This window comes from Lingula anatina, chromosome 10, assembly GCF_051362555.1.
Source record: "Lingula anatina isolate TDL-2025a chromosome 10, LinAna3.0, whole genome shotgun sequence".
Lineage (NCBI taxonomy): Eukaryota > Metazoa > Brachiopoda > Lingulata > Lingulida > Lingulidae > Lingula > Lingula anatina.
The window spans coordinates 18,747,228-18,765,540 of NC_141776.1; the positions used below are offsets into that span (position 1 = coordinate 18,747,228).

At 38.0% G+C, this 18,313-nt stretch overlaps 2 protein-coding genes across 21 annotated transcripts in view; one reads left to right on the forward strand and one right to left on the reverse strand.

Annotated features, from left to right (window-relative positions):
- LOC106163513 (peripheral plasma membrane protein CASK) overlaps nt 1-8,072 on the reverse strand; it is a 134,350-nt gene extending 126,278 nt beyond the window's left edge. For 6 of the 20 annotated variants that reach the window (XM_086996812.1, XM_086996809.1, XM_086996808.1 and 3 more), the window contains exons 1-2: nt 7,899-8,071; nt 7,687-7,761 (exon numbers count right to left, since the gene is read on the reverse strand). In XM_086996812.1, the coding sequence (XP_086852938.1) occupies nt 7,687-7,745 (59 nt within the window). In that variant the 5' untranslated portion in view covers nt 7,746-7,761; nt 7,899-8,071. Of the gene's footprint in view, nt 1-7,686; nt 7,762-7,898 lie in introns of all 20 variants that reach the window. The other 14 variants (XM_086996817.1, XM_086996813.1, XM_086996810.1 and 11 more) reach the window with 4 other exon arrangements.
- A 62-nt stretch (nt 8,073-8,134) lies between these two features.
- Nucleotides 8,135-18,298, forward strand: LOC106172899 (uncharacterized). The gene is made up of 10 exons (XM_013553827.2): nt 8,135-9,254; nt 12,855-12,984; nt 13,321-13,490; nt 13,991-14,169; nt 14,534-14,637; nt 15,318-15,470; nt 15,780-15,910; nt 16,193-16,395; nt 16,980-17,047; nt 17,259-18,298. Exons 1-10 carry the CDS (start codon nt 8,937-8,939, stop codon nt 17,501-17,503), a joined length of 1,701 nt encoding a protein of 566 aa, XP_013409281.2. The 5' UTR covers nt 8,135-8,936; the 3' UTR covers nt 17,504-18,298.
- Nucleotides 18,299-18,313: the final 15 nt, after the last annotated feature.

An 18,313-nucleotide genomic window follows, 5' to 3' on the forward strand; every position in this document is an offset into this window, starting at 1 on the left:
TGGGTACTTTCAAAGCTACACTGAGGCCATGATTCACATCTGAAGACAATGACAAAATTGAAGAATCTAACTTCAATTTTTATCCATTAAAAAAATTCACTTATTATTTTTTTCTCACTTTTTTTTTCTTTTCATTTCATTTGTTGTTGATGATGCTGTTATTGTTGTTATTTTATTTATTTGCAATTGACACGTTTGGTAAATTGTAGACTATGAAACATTAGTATAAAGAGCTGCTTTATATATAAGGATACTACTCACATCAGATAACAAACAAGACAGGTCTATTACACAAGCTTGAATGGTTTTTTCTTTCACGGCAAATTTCATTTCCTTGCAGGTACAACAAGCTGGCAATTCAGAATTGCATACAAAAATGAGAAAAACATATCGCAATAGAAATCAGTGATCAATAGCTGGTTATTATACCCCTCCATTGATTTCCTTAAAATGCCATTTCACCTTAAATAATAAAGATGATTAAACCTGGTTAACAAAAGCATTAATGTAATGGCACAACTTATGTTACACTTGATGTAATCTGTAATGTTTTCCTCTTTAATGAGGAGTGGAAAAATCTTTTTTTTTTTTTTTTTTTTTTTTTTTTGAGAGCTTTCTATAATTTGAATCATGGAACTTCAAACTAGATTTTGCAGCAGCGGTGAAAAGCCAGCTGAAATGCAGGCACTGGATTAATTTACAAATTGTTTTAAGATGAAAGATAAAGGTTGAAGCTACCCATTCTGCATGTGGCTTTTGAAATGCTGCCTTTGAAAGCAACTGTTACAAGATGGCATTCCTGAGGTTCTCAAAAGTAACAATCCAATCAGTATCTATTAGTGGACTATGTGACAAGTTTTTAAGTGGGTCAGCCATATTGGATCCAGGACTATTAGTCCACAGTTCTGAATGCCCCCTGGGAGATATTCCTGTAAACCCCATGTTGGTCGGGATTCTATTTAAGGCCAATGTAATTATTAAGTACACGGTTAAAAATATCGATCTCATTAACATGTCATGATCTGCATATGTGGTACCTGACAACTCCATAATATAGTGCTAATTACAATACAGATGCCTCTTAATTGTTTTGATTATAAACATAAATGTTTGTTTTGATTATAAACATATATATTTGTTTTGATGCAAATTATTATCAAGTGCACTGTATAGATCATGTAAATGGCATTAAAACAAATGACTGGGGGTACGTTTATTTTAAGAACACATTCAGAACAGGGGACTAACAGATCCGCAGATCAAACATGGCAACCCACTAAAAAGTCTTGATTAGGCACTGCATAAATTCTACACATAAATTCTACGCAACAATCATTTAAGTAGGTCTGTCATATGTATCTGATCCAAGGATTTGTTAGAGTGCATTCCCAGAGATTTAGATCAATCCATACAGATCGACCTAACTCCCTGGAGGTTCACACTAACTTGCTGTCAGCAGAGCGAGCACAAAAGTTAATTACCCCCTTACAGCTTTTAGTAGGCGGGACAGATGCTTAAGCCGGCTAAGCTGACAGTAATCTAGTGAGACTCCCCACAGGGATAGATCAATCTAAAATCTTTGGGAATGGGGTCTTAGTCCGCAGTTCTGAATGTGCTCTGAGCTCTAAGAAAATGCCAGTACTAGCAATTATCAGCTGAAAACCAGCTTCCAAGTTTATACCAATACAACCCACTGGGAGTACCTCTGTTTCTTTAGTGTAATTTGGTATCCACTGTACCTTCTACTGAAATAAGCCATATATTTGCACCTTGCAATCTTGAAAAAAAAAACACCTTTTAGTTTATGAAACAGCAGTGGAGATTAGCGTATTTTGCTTTCTTGGTAAGCTTTGAAAACTGATAGGTCTCAGCAACCTATCAGAACAAGTGTCAGCAAATAAAATGTCAAATCTAATTCTGTGCTCTGGCAGCAGCTTTAAGAACTTAGTAGTAATATTTCAGTGTAACATCAATGTCTCTTCCCCCATTAATTTCACTGTTGACAACCTTAAGCTTGTGTTTCATATAATCTTGGTTACTTTATTTCATGACATTTGCAAACTTATCCGTTTATTTATCTATAAAATATTGAGAATAATATGTGCCCCATAAAACAGATAAGATAAATTCTAAATTACTGATCCTTTAAAGTATTCAATATAAATTGTTTCAAAATTCAGTCACTCAAAGCAAAACATTTTCATCAAATCTAAATAGAAATGAGATAACCACATGTTGTGTTCCACAGAGCCCCGTAAGAGCAGTTCCCACAGTTGAGGACACAGAGAGGTCACCTATGACACCACTCATAGCCAGTGGTAGTTAGTGGGCTGGGGCCCGTTTTCTGTACATATCACACCAGTTTAACTGGTTCAAACATGTTGCTACATTTTGGGGAGGGGGGGGGGGGGAACGAGAGGGGGTGGGGTGTACTCCCTTTTGCTAGCTCCACCTGTTGTCAGCCCGTGACATCATTCACACTTTTACTTTTTTAAGAAATAAAACAATTGATTCCATCACTGTCTACTTCCGTGAGGGATACACAAGGCAGAATGCATGTTTCATGTATTCAGTTCTGCAACATGTCCAATACTGTCTTCATTTAATTCATTGTAATTAGTGTGGCACCTTTTTTTTTCTTTTTTTCTCTCCCAGTCACAATCTCCTAGATCCTCCATTTAGCGCTGGCCCCACATTACTCACTCAGGTATCGCCAGCCCCGAGGTGTGATTGAATTATCAATAACCTAATAAACAGCAGGGACAGCATTTGTCATTGCCAATCTAAACTGATTACGCCTTTCAAACAGAGAAAACAGAACCTTGAGAATAAACTGAAATACCCCTGCTGAGAACATGAATGTTGGCACTATGACTTCTATTATCTATCTTTTTTTCATCTTCACAATATGTGAAATACTAGTAGTTTATGGAGGACAGGAGCCGAAAAGAATTAATTCATAAAAAAACGAAAACTAGTCATACCCTACCCAATTTACAACTGACAGAAAACACGTCAACAGAAAAAAGTCAGTTTTTCTGACAGTCACAGTTCGGGAACTTTAAAGTCAACTACAAAAACTGGTCTTTTTCTTGGTTCTTTTTGGCAACTAAGAGCTGAAAATAAAAATGAAACTGCACTGACCCTTGAAAATGAGATGAAATGTGGCCTTTTACTGGTACTCATGACTTAATAAAATTTCCATTTTTCCATATTTTATCTTATGTACATCCTTAACCTAACATGCTGCAAGCTCTTATCTGTATTTGATGTCAAGTTTGAGAGAACTTATCAGCTGACTCAGAGAATTTTAAAAAATCAGTCAATAGCGTGACTTCTGCTTTCGCATGAAAAGACTTCCAAGTTAAAAGGTGCGAATGATAATCAATGTGCAGGCATTTGTTTTCCAGTCATGACCAATGGTATATGCACAGACAGGCATTTTCATGGATATTTTCACTCTGCATGCTATAAATGTAACATGCTATTGTTAACTACAAAGATGAAAATAGGCAGATCTGAGTCACTGGCCGCAGGTACAATCTGGAAATTAAGCCAAGTCAAATTTTTTCTCTTCCAACTTTATTCTTCTCTTAAAGGTATAATAACTCTTCGCTTCGGCCAAAAAATGAATTTTCCTGGAGTAAACAACAATTTTCCCACACTTACCAATGGTTAATGAATCCATTTTTACATTCAAAGTTAGTCCCTGTTTTTTTTTTCTAAAAAGTTTGGTTTTTTAATAAAATCTCTTAAGAGATTTTAATAGAGTATACCCATCAATGGAGGTCACGTGGTCTAAAGACAAGCTCAGATATCAGAATAATAGCTATAACTGCCGTTTTTGTGCTAAAACAGAGTATATTATATTTCTATGAGTTATTCACAATGTTTTTATTGTGAAAATTAGATCTCATACGAAGAGTTATCCCTTTAAATCTTTTTAAATTCCATTATGAAATATGGCTGACAGAAATATACAGTTACCTTAAGAACTTACAAAGGCAGACCCCCCTCCCCCCACAAATATCATAAAGCTCACTTTCCTGCTGGGGAATAGTTGTCATATCCCCCCTCCCCCTTTCTACATAAAAGGTTTTCATTTGCATCTAACTTACCAAAAAAAAAGGAAAAGGAAATTGGATGAGGAGGACCACCATGCATCTACTGTCTTTGGCTAAATCGGTACCAAAAGAACAGGTGAAAAGTTCAAGGTGAAAAGAAACAATGGGGGGGGGGCAGACCCTGCATTAATCTCTAGATATAGACCAAAGTAACCACAGAAAATACATAGTCCCATGTATTTTGTGGAGTTGGGTGCAGGTAGTTGGACTGCTGTAAGAGCTACTAAGTAACTATTGCGGAATAAACTTGTGTATAAAACAAGCACCAAGCTTACTCATCACTAAATGACACCTTAATTTTTTTCTTGGATATTTGTTTTCCAGATTACAGTCAAGGTGTGTGACACCTGTTAAGGAATTATTGGGTATAGCTTGTACTCTTGAGTGTGTTTTCAATTTGGTTTTTATATGCACTATGTTGCTCATAAATTATGTATAATACTGACTATAAATAAAACATCTCCACTGAAATGCAGAGAAGAAAATACTCGACTGGAGTGACGGATTTTAAAAAATTAGTTTAAAGATGAGCTTGCGTGTCAGTGTTAAAGAGTTTGATTATTCCAACAGCAAAATGCACTCAACAGGCTTTTTGTAACTGCTATCCACAATTACTGGCAAGTGTGTTCTCAATACAGCAGGGTTGTGTATGTGTGTGTGCATTTGTGCATGTGCATGTGTGTATGTCTTAATGTGTGTGTACTTATGTGGGTGTGTGAATATGGGGCTCTGTTCCCTTTCACTCTGATCTAACTCAGAGTTAAAATTAAACTTCAGAAAGCAGACCATTGATATAACACACACATGCACGCATGCAGCAGTTATATATTTTCACAACTTCTGAGAAAAAAATGTCCCATTTAAATTGACTCAATTACTAGTAAATGCCAGTTTTTTTTTTTTTTGTTAACTCTCTCTTTCTATTGCTCTACCTTATCTGACAGGACCACTCTTCCTCTCTATCTGAAGGTGTATTAAAATAAACCATCCAGGCTAGGTCGCGGTGTCGTAATCTCATCACGACGTCCCCCCGTGTCAATACCTCTATCAGCGATAGCAGCACTCTGGGGACTACAGCTTCATGACTCACTGGGAATACAGACCCTAGGGCCATTGACTTATTTGAATCAGGTTTTTTTATTCCTTCTATTTATGAGGAAGAAAATAGTGTCTGCTGTTCCTGAAGGGTGTATAGAGTTGTCTAATTTCATAATTTCATAAGAAAATTAGCTTTCACGATAGGACTGAACTTGTTCCATGTCTGCTATATATGGTTTCCAGCTCATCACTTTCCTGCAAACACCCTTCATTTCTGACGCCACTGGAATCTCTCCTTTTTTAATTGTATACTAAAAACAGCAAAGGTAACAGACAGATTTTTACAAAACCCCTTCACATATAATGACAACTAAGTGCTAATTCCACTTGGAAAGTAATGACACTTCCTAAAGAAAAAATGAAGAAGTAATGAGGAGTTTGCTAAGGTATTCATTCACAACTACAAATATTCTACACATTTCTACAGTTGCTGTTTTTTAGATGTTATTCTATTGTTGATATGCTAAACAGCAGACCTTTCACAATTCATTAGCCCAATCACTTTATTAAAAACCTGCTTTGTGTCTACTTTCAATGTGTGTATGTCTGTGTCTGTGTGTGTATGAGAGAGAGAGAGATAGACAGAGAGAGAAAGCAGTCTAGGTTGAGCTAAAGCCAAGGTGCTGCAAGCAGCCTAACCTGCAAGCAATTTAACAGTTCCAGTCTGCTCCTATCCCACATAATATGTCCATTGATCCACTTAATACACACTAGATACCTATAAATGTTAACTACCTCAACTCTTTAGGATACAAAAATCTCAGGTAGATTCCTCCTTCATGCAAATATATTCAGGGCAAGGCTGAAAATGTATCTTCAATAAATGTAAATGTTATAATCACGTCCCCTACATAATAAACAAGGTGAGATAAATTGATGCATTAAGCACTGAGCAGCACACACATCATATTTGCTGTGATGTGTTTATTTTGAACTTAAGCATTAAGAACATCTTTATATAAACTTCCCTCAGGTAAGACAGAGATGCAATTATAATATACCTACTAGTATATGAATTTTCTCATTTTACTAATAACCCTTTTGACTTCGACATTTCTCATTCTTAAATGTGCTCCTTTCAGCATGTGTATAATGATCAACACTGCAGACATTTATTATCATTATATAATTATTATTATTACCTGCACATCTAATGAAGATATTCTTGGCTCGCTTATCCATGTTTGTGGCAAAAAAAAAAGAACCCACGTCTATGCATCATTACAAGATTCATATTGTCTAAGTTTAGTTTAGTCTAATTGGCAAAATTCCCTGACAAGGTGTTTTTCTCTGCCTAGAACAGCTGCCAGAAGCATGTCTAAAACTTGGCGAATTTCCTTTGAAAATCAGACGGAACATGTAATTGCTGATGTATAAACAGTTCTGGACTTGCTTAGAGTTACGATGTTCTTATTCGCTGGTGCATTTCTTTTGAAGATTATTTGAGGTATAATTTTTTTAAAAAATTATCTCAAGTTCTACTTACAGTTGATGATTTGAAGACTGCTGTATCTTAAGTTCCTCTCAACAAGAAGCAGCATACCAAGTGATACAGTTTGTACTAAAACACTTTGAGAGGTCGGATCATGCATTTAGTCTAAATTTGGGGGGGGGGGGGGTCACTTTTAGTAGTTCCCTTACTACTTACTACTCTTTGGGTTAAAGTTAATTAAATGGCCACAGAGAGCATGATGACTCCATTTAAGTAGTAAATCTACAAAGTAATAGTTAAGCTAGTTAATAAGTTGTCAATTTTTCAATCCATACGTAAGTATACCACTCAATCTGAAAAGGGCCTAATGTTTAATTCTAGCAACAGAGTGACGATATATGAAATAGGGAAAGAGATGTTCAAATGCATGTCTACAAGGAGGCAAATAAGTCCAAACTTTCCTACGCAGTCATATATCACTGAGTAGGTTTGTATTCCCATTGATACGTAATAAAAAAATTAAAACCATAAAGTTATCCATCAAAGACTTTATTGACCCTGCAATTGCAGAGTGTGTGTATGTGAGTGTGTGAGCGCACATGCGCATGTGTGTGCATGTGCGTGTGTGCATGCAAGTGTGCACACGCATGCACATGTCACATTAGTGTTTCTGTGTTATTTTTCATGCGAATATGCATGTGAGGTGTATATCAAATGGTCTGTCTGTCTGTCTGCATACGTGTGTGAGCAAAACTCAGAAAAGTCAATATCCCCACAGGCCTAATAAACACCCAATTAAGCAATTGGGAAAGCTAGCAAGGCAATGACCAATGCTGCACCTCGTCTGGGGGCACCTGTTAAATACATAATTGCCAAAGCAGTGCACGGCACAGTTGTCTTCCTTACAAACAAACGGAGGAAGTACAGAATTCGGGTCTAAAACATGCCAAGGAAACGGCAGAGTCAACAGTTCGATATCAAAAACATCTGGCAGGAAAAAGCTGGAAATAGCCGGAATTACGAATCACTTACTTTCCTATGACTTCCTGCAGCTCGTATATATCATCGAATAACACTTCTTCATCAGCCATTTTCCTTGCTTGGAATCTACAAGATCAGAAACAGGTCGTGAATGTTCATTTCATGGTGACCTCCCCTAGGAAATAGGTCAATCTGCAAATAGCGGACTTGGCAATGAATGCCTTGCATTTCATTAACGCTTACTTCGTTCACAGCCCACCTACCAATGTGAAACCTCTAGAGCATTATCCTTAAAAGGCGAAGTGTGTCTCAGGGAATTTATATAATCCTTTGGGTAACAGGTCTTTTAGAAAGCACACGGTTTTAATAACGATAGCCGGGCGGCACGATCAAGTGGACGCCATTGGACGATCTTTCCGCAACACTGCATTCTGGGACAATGCTGCACATTTCTCAACCACAGGTGCGCCAACACTTGTCTCAACTAACACAATCCGCTGACGGTTCGCTCCTGATTCTTTGTGTTTGGTTCCAATGATGGGCACATGGATCTATGGATCTATGTCATACATAATTTGTCCGATTTCTTTTTCCTTTACATTTTTATGGACCATTTGGTAGGGGTGTAAATAGGGTGAGCGGATGTGTTGAAAGTCTAGTAGGTCCATGCACCACTTTCGCCCGCTTGACGTTGACTACAGGGAAAAGAGGAAAATCCCCCCTCCACCCACGCCATCCATCTTCCCGTCTATGTGTCAAAAATAATTCTAAGTGCATAATGGTGTGATATCTTGATAATGTAAGTGCCCGATAAGTTAAACGTTGTTTGGCGATCAATAAAATTGACTCCCGCTTTGGGCAAACCGATTTAGCCCAAATTGAAATGTGCATTGCAATTCTGTTTATAAATTATTTTCTCCATTGAAACAACTAGACCCTAAGAATCAAGCGCATCAAAACTGACCATCCTAGTTTTAAGCGGAAATGTTATACCTGTTCAGTTTCTCAACTGTTGGTTGTAACCATCATACTCTCTATCGACCGAAACTCCTTTAAGATCCGCCCAAGAGCCACAGGTATAAATAAAGCCAATCAATTTGGAAATACAATGCAAACATTTCAACAAAATCGACAAAAGCAGATCGAATCATTCTACCTGCATACGTAATAGTGACGACCTTTATTTACTGACCGAGGTCATGTGCGATCAATTTTATTCATAACGGGATTAATTGGAACCAAACAGCATAACCAACGCCGACGGCGTCGCACCTGACTGTCACAGAACGCCTTGCAACAATATGGCACGCGTTCTGGCCACTCTTTTCCTACTTTATGGGACACCTGCGTTCATTGAGGGCTCGCTGTCCACCTATGGTCATTCGTTCATAGCAAGAGGTTCTCATCTAGACAACGGGACGACCGTGATTGCCTCGCTGGAAGGGACAACAGAAGGACAGTGTATGACAGAGTGCCAGGCCAGCTCGCAGTGTGAGGCCACTAATTACGATACTTTGACTGGACTGTGCCAGCATCTTGACACAATCCCCGGCACCCCATCCCTCACCTGTAACGCTGACTGGGTGTACGCCACCAAGAAAAGTTTGACAGAGAGTCAGGTACGTGGAGTGAGAGTTTAGAGTTTCGAATACGGAGTCCTAGGCCTATTCAAATCGCATTTACAATTCATAGGCGGGTTTTTCAGTTAAACTCTTGAATTCTTTTTTAAAACTTCCAAAACACTGCCACAAGTCTTTTGCCATGACAGGCAGACTGACAGACAGACATTTTGATTACTCGAAAAGAAAAAAAAACCTGTATGCTAGACTACTGTATCTAGACTACTTTCTTTGGAAGCCATAGAGGCGGCGACCATTTCATTAATTGAAATTTAAATAATCTTTTTATCACTGGCCTTGTCAAACGGCTCTTAGCATTTTTTAAAATATATATTTCATTCACGAATGGTTATTATTTAGTAACTTAAAGGTGTTTTGTTTATATGATATTGACAAATCTCGTATCATTGCTGGACCCTCCGCTTTGTTCGACTTTTTGTTCTATTTAGATTTTGGTAATTTAGTTCTAAATGACAAACCAGCAGCCATGTCTTCCTATACAGTTCTGAGACACTATCGACATTATGTACTTTTACTTAAGGGTTTTGTGTAGATTTTAAAATCCACTAAATTGCGAAAGATAAGTAGCTTTGCAGGATATGTACGTAGAGATATATGAATATGACTTATGGGATTTCAAACGCGCACAGTAAGACCGTTAATTTTAGAAAAAAGGGTATAATACGAAATGCAGAATTGATTAAAAGTTTAGGTCTGATCGAATTTCGATACCAGTTTCTGTTTCATTTTCTCTCTCTCTCTCTCTCTCTCTCTCTCTCTCAATTATTCTCAATTTTCTTTTTCTTTTTTCATTTTGTTAATTAGTCAAATGATAACATTCAAAGCTAAATATCAACGAATTGCAGAATTATATATTTGGTACGAAATTACAAAGTGCCCTACTAAGTTTCCATGCGACAAAGCTTGATTTTTCCCCGTTGTTTGCAATTAGAACCTGCAAAATAAATGAAAACATTGTTCATATTTCTTTTACATCTTAATCGTAAGCGCCTGTTAATCAGTCATGTCTTTATTGTGCTTCTTGCACGCAAAGTATTTTTGTACATAGTGCATAAATAATAAGTACTCTTGACGGTGTGTTTAGAAACTGTGAAATTGACACTGCCAAAAAGAACTGAAACTCTACCTTTTTACCTTTAATTGCCGCTATCGGCTCCTTCAGCAATTCGATATGAAACATTTTCTTTATTCGATATCCATTATCGAATGTGATACCTTTTTTTCTAAAGAAAAATACTATCGACATATTGTCGTCCCTGACATTGTTTTTCATTGTAAACGAAAAAGAACTTTGAAAATCAATTGTGTGTTTGTAATGGGTCTTGTCATATGCTTTAAGTCGTTACAGTTTTTATGTATCACTGAGTAGCAGACTAATCAATGCTATATGTGATCGATTAAAATACAACTTGAAATGGACCAGTTGTGTTGACATAAGTAAGGGCAAAACGGATTTGCTATGGCGTATGGACTGCTCTTTAACTTATATGGTCATATTCTAGCCAGTCTAAATTATAGACTACCACACGTTTCTTACAACAGGAATGGATGGATTTATAAAACTTATTCGATTAAAGGGTTACTTTGAATGCTATGTGAATTTACATGTGTGTTGCCTCCTGTTTGGAGTGACCCGTCGGCACTTTCCTCGTCTCTAGCGACGAGGAAACAGAGCGGAATAATACGTACGTCCTGCCCCGTCGCAATGTACCGCAGGAACCGAGAGTAATATTCCATTATTAGATCTAACTTTAATAAACGAGTTCAATTAAAATTATGTTATAGATACAAAAGCGAAAAGTAAATGGATTATTTTTTACTGCAAAGTTTAGTAATTCAATCGTGTTTAATTATAACTTTATTGCATGAATGAAGTTTTCTTTAATCTACGGCCGGATTTACAATTTATTCTCTTTGTAGACGCCGTGTCTCCACCGCGCAGACTACATAAAGGCCCCAAAGTAATATTTTCTATGTTTATATTTTCTTCCTCATATTATCTTTCCCAGTGCAGGCTTTGGATATAATAAAATCCTTCAAATGAAGGGGATGTGCTGTAGTTGTAATATGAGTGCAATGTTGTTTCGACTTTTTGTCTCAAATCCATTCAATACATGCTTGAGCTCCACCACATTCTATACTTTAAAGGTTTCGTCAGGACAGGAAATAAACCTTGCAACTACACTGCAAGCGCATTGACAGAATGCATATTTAGGATTTTATCAATGAAACGCCTCTTAATATAAAGTATACGCATGCGTTGCTGTTGACGTGAAAAACTCTCCATTAAAACTTATCTCTAATGTCAGCATAGCATATCCAATACAAACAAAACCCTCTAAGGCCTAGCTTCCTGTGCGTTTTCGAGATCAATTTTGGAATTGTGATTGAGCACTCTCGCTGGCTTTAGTATTGCTGACATTGTTGTCATTTAGCTACAATGTACAACATAAACAAATCAAACCCTCAGACAACGACATCGGAGTACATATACTGAATGGGCGTATTCTTTTTTATTTCACTTGTTAACCGCAAACATTTCAAGAAATATGATTTAACGTCATGATTTTACGGCATGTTGTTTACAAAAAATAAAAGAAAGCTACAAATGCGTGCTTTAACAATGTAAAAATGGTAAACATAACGGCTGGGTCAGTGTCACGATATGGTATTAAGATCGATTTTTTTAACATTAGGACTCGGTGCCAAAAGTTCACGTTGTTCATTTGACAAAACAAAAATGAAATATAAACGCTTGATGCAATTTATACATCTACCGTGTTTTAAAGTGACATTAAAGTGTACGACTGCGATATAATGGTCTACAAGTGGCAAATGTTTTTTCCTTTAAAAATACTTATTATAAGCGAAATAAAAAACTTATCTCTAAGTGCAAAAAATTCCCCTTTTGTTATTTCATTCAGCACATCACCCGTTACTGCACATTGGGTGGCCATGATCTATTTCTCCTCAATTTATTTCCTTTGTAAATTGGTGATAGATATAGTGATCGGTTTCCGCCGTAACTCTGTAACCAAGTATAAGTAATATTATGAAAATTAGCATGGTTAACGACTAGGGTTTGAACTAAAATTTAGTGTGGGTGTTTCAAATTTTCCTTATTCAGACAGGGTAATGGCGAGTGCCAGGAAAGGGGGATCTAAGGCTGGTTATTAGTCGGAGTAAAAATACCTTTTATCCCAGGAAGATCGATATCCTTCCGAGCGCCTTTAGTCAACAGAGGTGCGGTGTCTAGTTCAAAGTTAGGTCAACTACATTTCTACATCACATGTACCTTCAGCTCTCTGCCGGCAAAGTTCCGAGTAAAGGAAACAAAAGTACCCGAGGTTTGCCAAATGACATGAACCTCAAAGTTTATCATTATAATTTTATTTATTTGTCTTTTATGTTATTATTATTATTATTATTATTATTATTATTATTTTTTTTTTTTTTTTTTTTTGTTATAATCGCGAAATTCTTTCTGAGGCCATTCCAAAGGTCTACAGCAAATCGCCAAAGAGATAACAGAACAATTAAATACAATATTTTAACTTAAAACTGTCCTCTTTGTTCCAGCTCCCCGACAGTAACCCCTGCTCCCCCAACCCTTGCATGCACGGAACGTGCACGAGGAGCTGTGACGCGGCAGCTGGGTACACGTGCACGTGCGAGGAAGGATTTGCAGGTGCACGCTGCAATGAGTCAGGTAGGTGCACACACTCACACGCAAAACATCATACGTGCAGCTGTACGTGTCTACGTGTAGATCATTTTGAAAATAATTCCATTTTTGACCTTTCCTAATTATTTTATCAAAGTCAGTCCTTCGAATTTTCTTTTGAGTTAGGCTGTTCAACATCAAACCAACAGAGGCAAAAGACGTTACCTCCTTGGTGAAGGCAATGGCCACAGTTTAATTTTTTAGCCGTCCTTGCTTGGTCCGACTTTCGACTGTAGTCGTTTTGTAAAACAGGCTCAAGCGTTGTCTAAACCAGAGGTGTGATTACATTGACTTATCCACGAAGCTAATATTTATTTCCAGTCAGCAGCTGTCCTGACCGACTGCTCGCTGGGGAGAAAATCCACCGCACCGATACCAACCACCCCGACTCCCTCTGCTCTGCCAGCGGACGCTACAAGCTGTATGTGGAGACGGACGGAGATGTCGTCATTTATGACCTCGGGGAGTACATGAACGCTGATCCTCCCCAGGTGAGTTACGTGTCCTAGACGAGAACGAGGCGGTTTCTATGTCATACAGTGTTGACTGTGTTTTGAACAGTATTTTGATTTTCTTGTGTAAAAATATAGCATTCCTTGCTGCAGACGGGAAAAAGGCCCACTCAACACAAACTGCGTTTTTAACAGTTGACCAATACTTCCATATCTCCCCAGCAATGGATTAACTAAGTATTTTGCCCCCCCCCCTCCACCCCATTTATTTATAATGATAAATAAGTAAAATAAAATAAAATAAAATTTTAAAAATGCCATATGCGAGGGAACGAATAATTACGTTCGAACGAAATACTTGCGAGGGAACGCAACAATTTTTACGTTCGAACGCAATCGTAACACGAAGACGAGGATGTAGCCGTCTTGGAGTGAAAGCTTAACGTTGCGTTCGAATGCAAAAATGATTTCTTTTGCACGTCCTTTTAAAAGCTCCGTAGAAAACGATACATTATGTAGTTCTCAATCTTCTTCATCAGCTTGTGTGGCACAGTAACACGTCAGGGACAAACGATGTCTACTTCACACTCCAAAACGACGGGAACCTAGTGTCCTACGATTCCGGCAACACCGCTCACTTTTCCATCGATTACACCATCATAACAGGCACGCCGTTCTCGCCCTCTCACATCGTACTGGAGAACGACGGCGGTCTCAGGTAAGGGTTCATCACAGAGTCCGCGTGGTCGTTCTTCTTCTTTTTTTTCTCAACAAATGAAACTGACACTGTTTAAGGTACATTTTACAACTTTATTTAAATACTTCAGTCCGAGATTTACTTTGCAGGAATGGCGCGTGTGGGAGGCGGGGAGTCCATTAGGGGATTAGGCAGCATTGTTTTAAGTCAGTCAGCCATATTTGATCCGCGGATTAATTTGTTCTGAATGCGGCCTTTTGCCATTTCTCAAGCTGTGCCAACTATGAGAGTTAAAAAGATTCACTTTTTCAGAAAAATACCCCCTTGGATGAAATTACTGGTCACAGGCCAGGGTTTAATCATACATTTGTCTCAAATTTGACAGGTACTATGACGTCAATGGACTCCTTCGATGGGACTCAAAGACGGCTACTATCACGTACATGCAAGGCACGCTGCGCAAAACCCTGGCAGATTACAACCATAAAGGTGAGTTGATACCACGTGACCTATGACGCTGGTCGTCACGTGGCAATACGTAACAGTGGCAGGTTTGAACGACATCTTCAAATCTGACATTGGGTTTGTTTTGTCACAATCAAGGAAGGGATTCTTGAAGTTCCCTGCACGATAACATAACCTGTGAACAAAAATCAATAATGGTTTTCATTATTATTATGAGAAGCACTTCGTGAAATAGATAAGCCTTTTACAGGCCAGTCATGCATTTGATACTTGTGGATATGCGTCGTACAGCGTTTGATATTACTGTGTGCATCATGCATTATTCTTTCTGGATAATACGTTTACAGCCACAAACAAATTATTTTTATACAATGAATTGGCAGACACTAAGCTTATTGTGCATGGCGACAGTTCACATATTGTTTGTCATATAAGATATCTATAGTCTACTACACGTACTGATACGGCTAATATACATATATCAATATTTTCATGCTGTGAATTTATATATCTACATTCAATAAAAAATAGGTATTTAAAAATTAATCGTTATAATTTTTTGATTTTGAACAAAACCGAAAGTTGCCTTCCCTTCATACCAGTCTGTGCAAATCTCAGTACCAGCCGGTACCTGCTTTTTCCCAATGTGTTATACTCAAAAGAGACACAGTTGTAATAATTCAACTTCTGTTTCTTCAATGTAGGGTTCCCCATTGGCAGTCACTGGCGGAGGCCTGCTAGTAGTTGCTTCGAAATCCTCAGTAACAACGCCAGTTACGGCACCGGTATCTACTTTATCCGCCCCAGGGGGGACACCGGTTTAGCTGCTAGGACGTGGTGTGATATGGATTTTGACGGTAACACATCATGCACGACTTACATACTGAGATCATTTTACACTGTTTTGTTGGGTTCCGCTACATAATATATCTTGCCTTAGGTTACAATGTGTGGCGCGGTGCTGTATTCTTCAGTAATTAGTAATTACGTCACATTGTGTCGCGTTACGTCGTACCTGTAAGTCGCGCATGGCTTGATTGGAGAGTGCTCTAGTTCCCAGAGTTGGGTGCCATGCTTTTGGTAACGTTTAAATATGGGCACAGTTTTGGTGTTTGCCATTGGCGCTGTTTTGTTGTTAAGCATTCACGTATTTTTATGTTTTGCAGGCGGTGGTTGGACCCTGGTTTCCTACGGCTACATGCACAGTACAGGCAACGACGGGAACAGCCGCAATTTGGTGAACATGAACAGACAAAATGGCTACAACTGGGACCCCATAAGCCGCGCCAATAGCCACGTAAATATTGTCTCATCTTTCTTTTTTTTCTGTGTTTCTTCACTTTTTTGCTTAGGGCCTACAACGAGAGCAGGGCGGCACCATTACGGTGACCAATACTACGAACAGCATGGTGACGGGTTACCCTCTACCAGGGTCACAGATTGATTTTTCACTAGATATATACAAATATATATCTGGGGAAATTTTCAAACGTTTTTCTACTGTCCAGCCACAATTTGTCCTCACTCAGCTGGCTTCTGGTACACAGTTTTAACGGGTGACATTCTGGATTTTTTCCAGGGTTTGATACCATTGCAAGACGGCGCAATCAAAATCGCCAACAACGCCAATTATATGCTGATGGCGGCGGGAAATAACCCGACCACCGGTGCGATAGACGAATACAGTCACGCCTATAAGATCGACATCAGACATAAAAAGTACACTATAACGTTTGAGAACCACAGCCACTACAAATTGGGGACACACATGCATTCTCAGGCGTAAGTAGAATGTTTTGTGATATACAGAAATCAATCCTTTGTGTTCGCTGGGTAATAGTAAGGAAACTATACATCCCAGCAAACACATAACGTTATTATAACGTTACCATAACGTTAATTTTACCAAAAAAATCGTTATGGCCACGTTATGGTAACGTTATAAAACGTTCTGTGTTTGCCGGAATTGTACTTCTTACTAGTCTTTATCGTCCATCCACCACCTCCATGACTTCGATCAAATTAAATCGACTACTCCTTGCCTATCCTGCCAATCATATACTCGATTTTTTACCTCTTTGTATTACAAGCAGTATATTAGTAAACGAGTGATGTTTTGGCTACGTAGAAGAGGTATAAGTTGTATGTTTAAACTATGTGAAGAAGCCAAGTTTTACTTTGCAAATATGTAAAATACATAGTTCGAAATCTAAATCTAAATATAGCCTATCTGTAAACTTCCGAAAATCTAAACCTCAGGTATGTTAAAAGTCAGTCTCAAATTAGAAAGGATATACAGTATGGAAATGAAAGGGTGGCCATTAGTTACGCATTGAGATTATTGTCTGTTTATGAACTTTGGCCAGGTATACCGTGACGGCCATGAAAGGAGAATCTGGAACTGCTACCCGATACGCCCTGGCTGAAGCCCTGGGTGAGTCGTTCTCTCTCTCTACAGTTAACGTTTTAACGTTAATTAAAATGGGTCAAGTAAGGAGCATGCTTCTTCAGTAATTGTCTAATCTAAATTGTGTTACAATGAAAGGCTCGAGTTTCAAGCTATGCAAATTGTGTTAGAAAAGGCCATTCTATTGCGACTATTGACTAAAACAATGCTCTGTAACACACTCCTACCCTTTTCCTAGGCGTGACGTGGTCAAGCTCGTTCCCCGCTGGATACGGATTCAACGAGAACGACCAGTTGTCCGGATCATTTGACAAGGGTCCGTTTTTTCCCTCTGTTCACTCTGGAAGTGGGACGTCTTGTTCATGCACGTGCAGCAAGTGGGACCCGGATGTGACTGGAGGAAATCGCTGTTACTCACACCGAGGCTGGTACTCTCTGAACGGCAACGGGTACACGGGAGCCATGAGCATTTGGTTCAAGTGATTTCAGACGGAATAACTTTGTAACCAAAAATTCAAGTATTTTAATTGACATTATTATCACCAAGTATGGGTTATTTGCTCTGTTCAAAGACAATATTCCCCAACTTTGTATTTTGTTACAACATTGAATAATTAAGGTGTAATCATTTAAGTAAAAGAATCAAATAAGAATTAAACAATGGAAAATACGCATAAAAATCTATGGTCATTATAATTTGAAGATGTATTTTTCAACTTACTACAGAATTTGATATTGAAATTGATACCTTATTTTCATATTTTCTTTGCCACGTTTTGTGAACTCCGCTGTTTGGAATGGCTTAATTGGCAGGCAATTCATTGGTTCATAAATAATTTTACTTCTTTTATTTGTAAGATTAGGATACGCACAGGGCTGCTTCAAAAGATATGAGACTCGCTTCTATTTAAAAAAAAAATACTTGGGTTAAATGATTCAGTATTAATATTTATAGTGTTCAGGTGTGCTTGCTGTCATTTCTTGTAATTTTTTGGATCATTTTATCCTTGTTTCTGTTCGCATATAAAATTTTGGGCATCTTTCCTACCGATAGAGGTAGATGTGCACCATTGGTCCTTTTTTAAAATTATATTTCTATTTATTTTTTATTTATTTATTTTGCTGTATTGGATTAAAATATGGCAATACTTTTTACCTGACTCCGATATTTTCGTTTTAAGGGAGATTATATTACGTCCGATATAATTCCCTGGTCTGACAAAGCCTGGTGTACCCCCTATTTTAAAGAATTGTTGAATAAAATGACGATCAAATTAATTGAGTTATGTGTTT

Bases quoted from the DNA above. Each gene is read 5' to 3' on its own strand.
- LOC106172899 (XM_013553827.2), top strand. From the start codon at position 8,937: ATGGCACGCGTTCTGGCCACTCTTTTCCTACTTTATGGGACACCTGCG. The intron at 12,985-13,320 runs GTAGGTGCACAC...ATTTATTTCCAG, and splicing joins TGCACGCTGCAATGAGTCAG to TCAGCAGCTGTCCTGACCGA. The intron at 15,911-16,192 runs GTAAATATTGTC...GATTTTTTCCAG, and splicing joins TAAGCCGCGCCAATAGCCAC to GGTTTGATACCATTGCAAGA.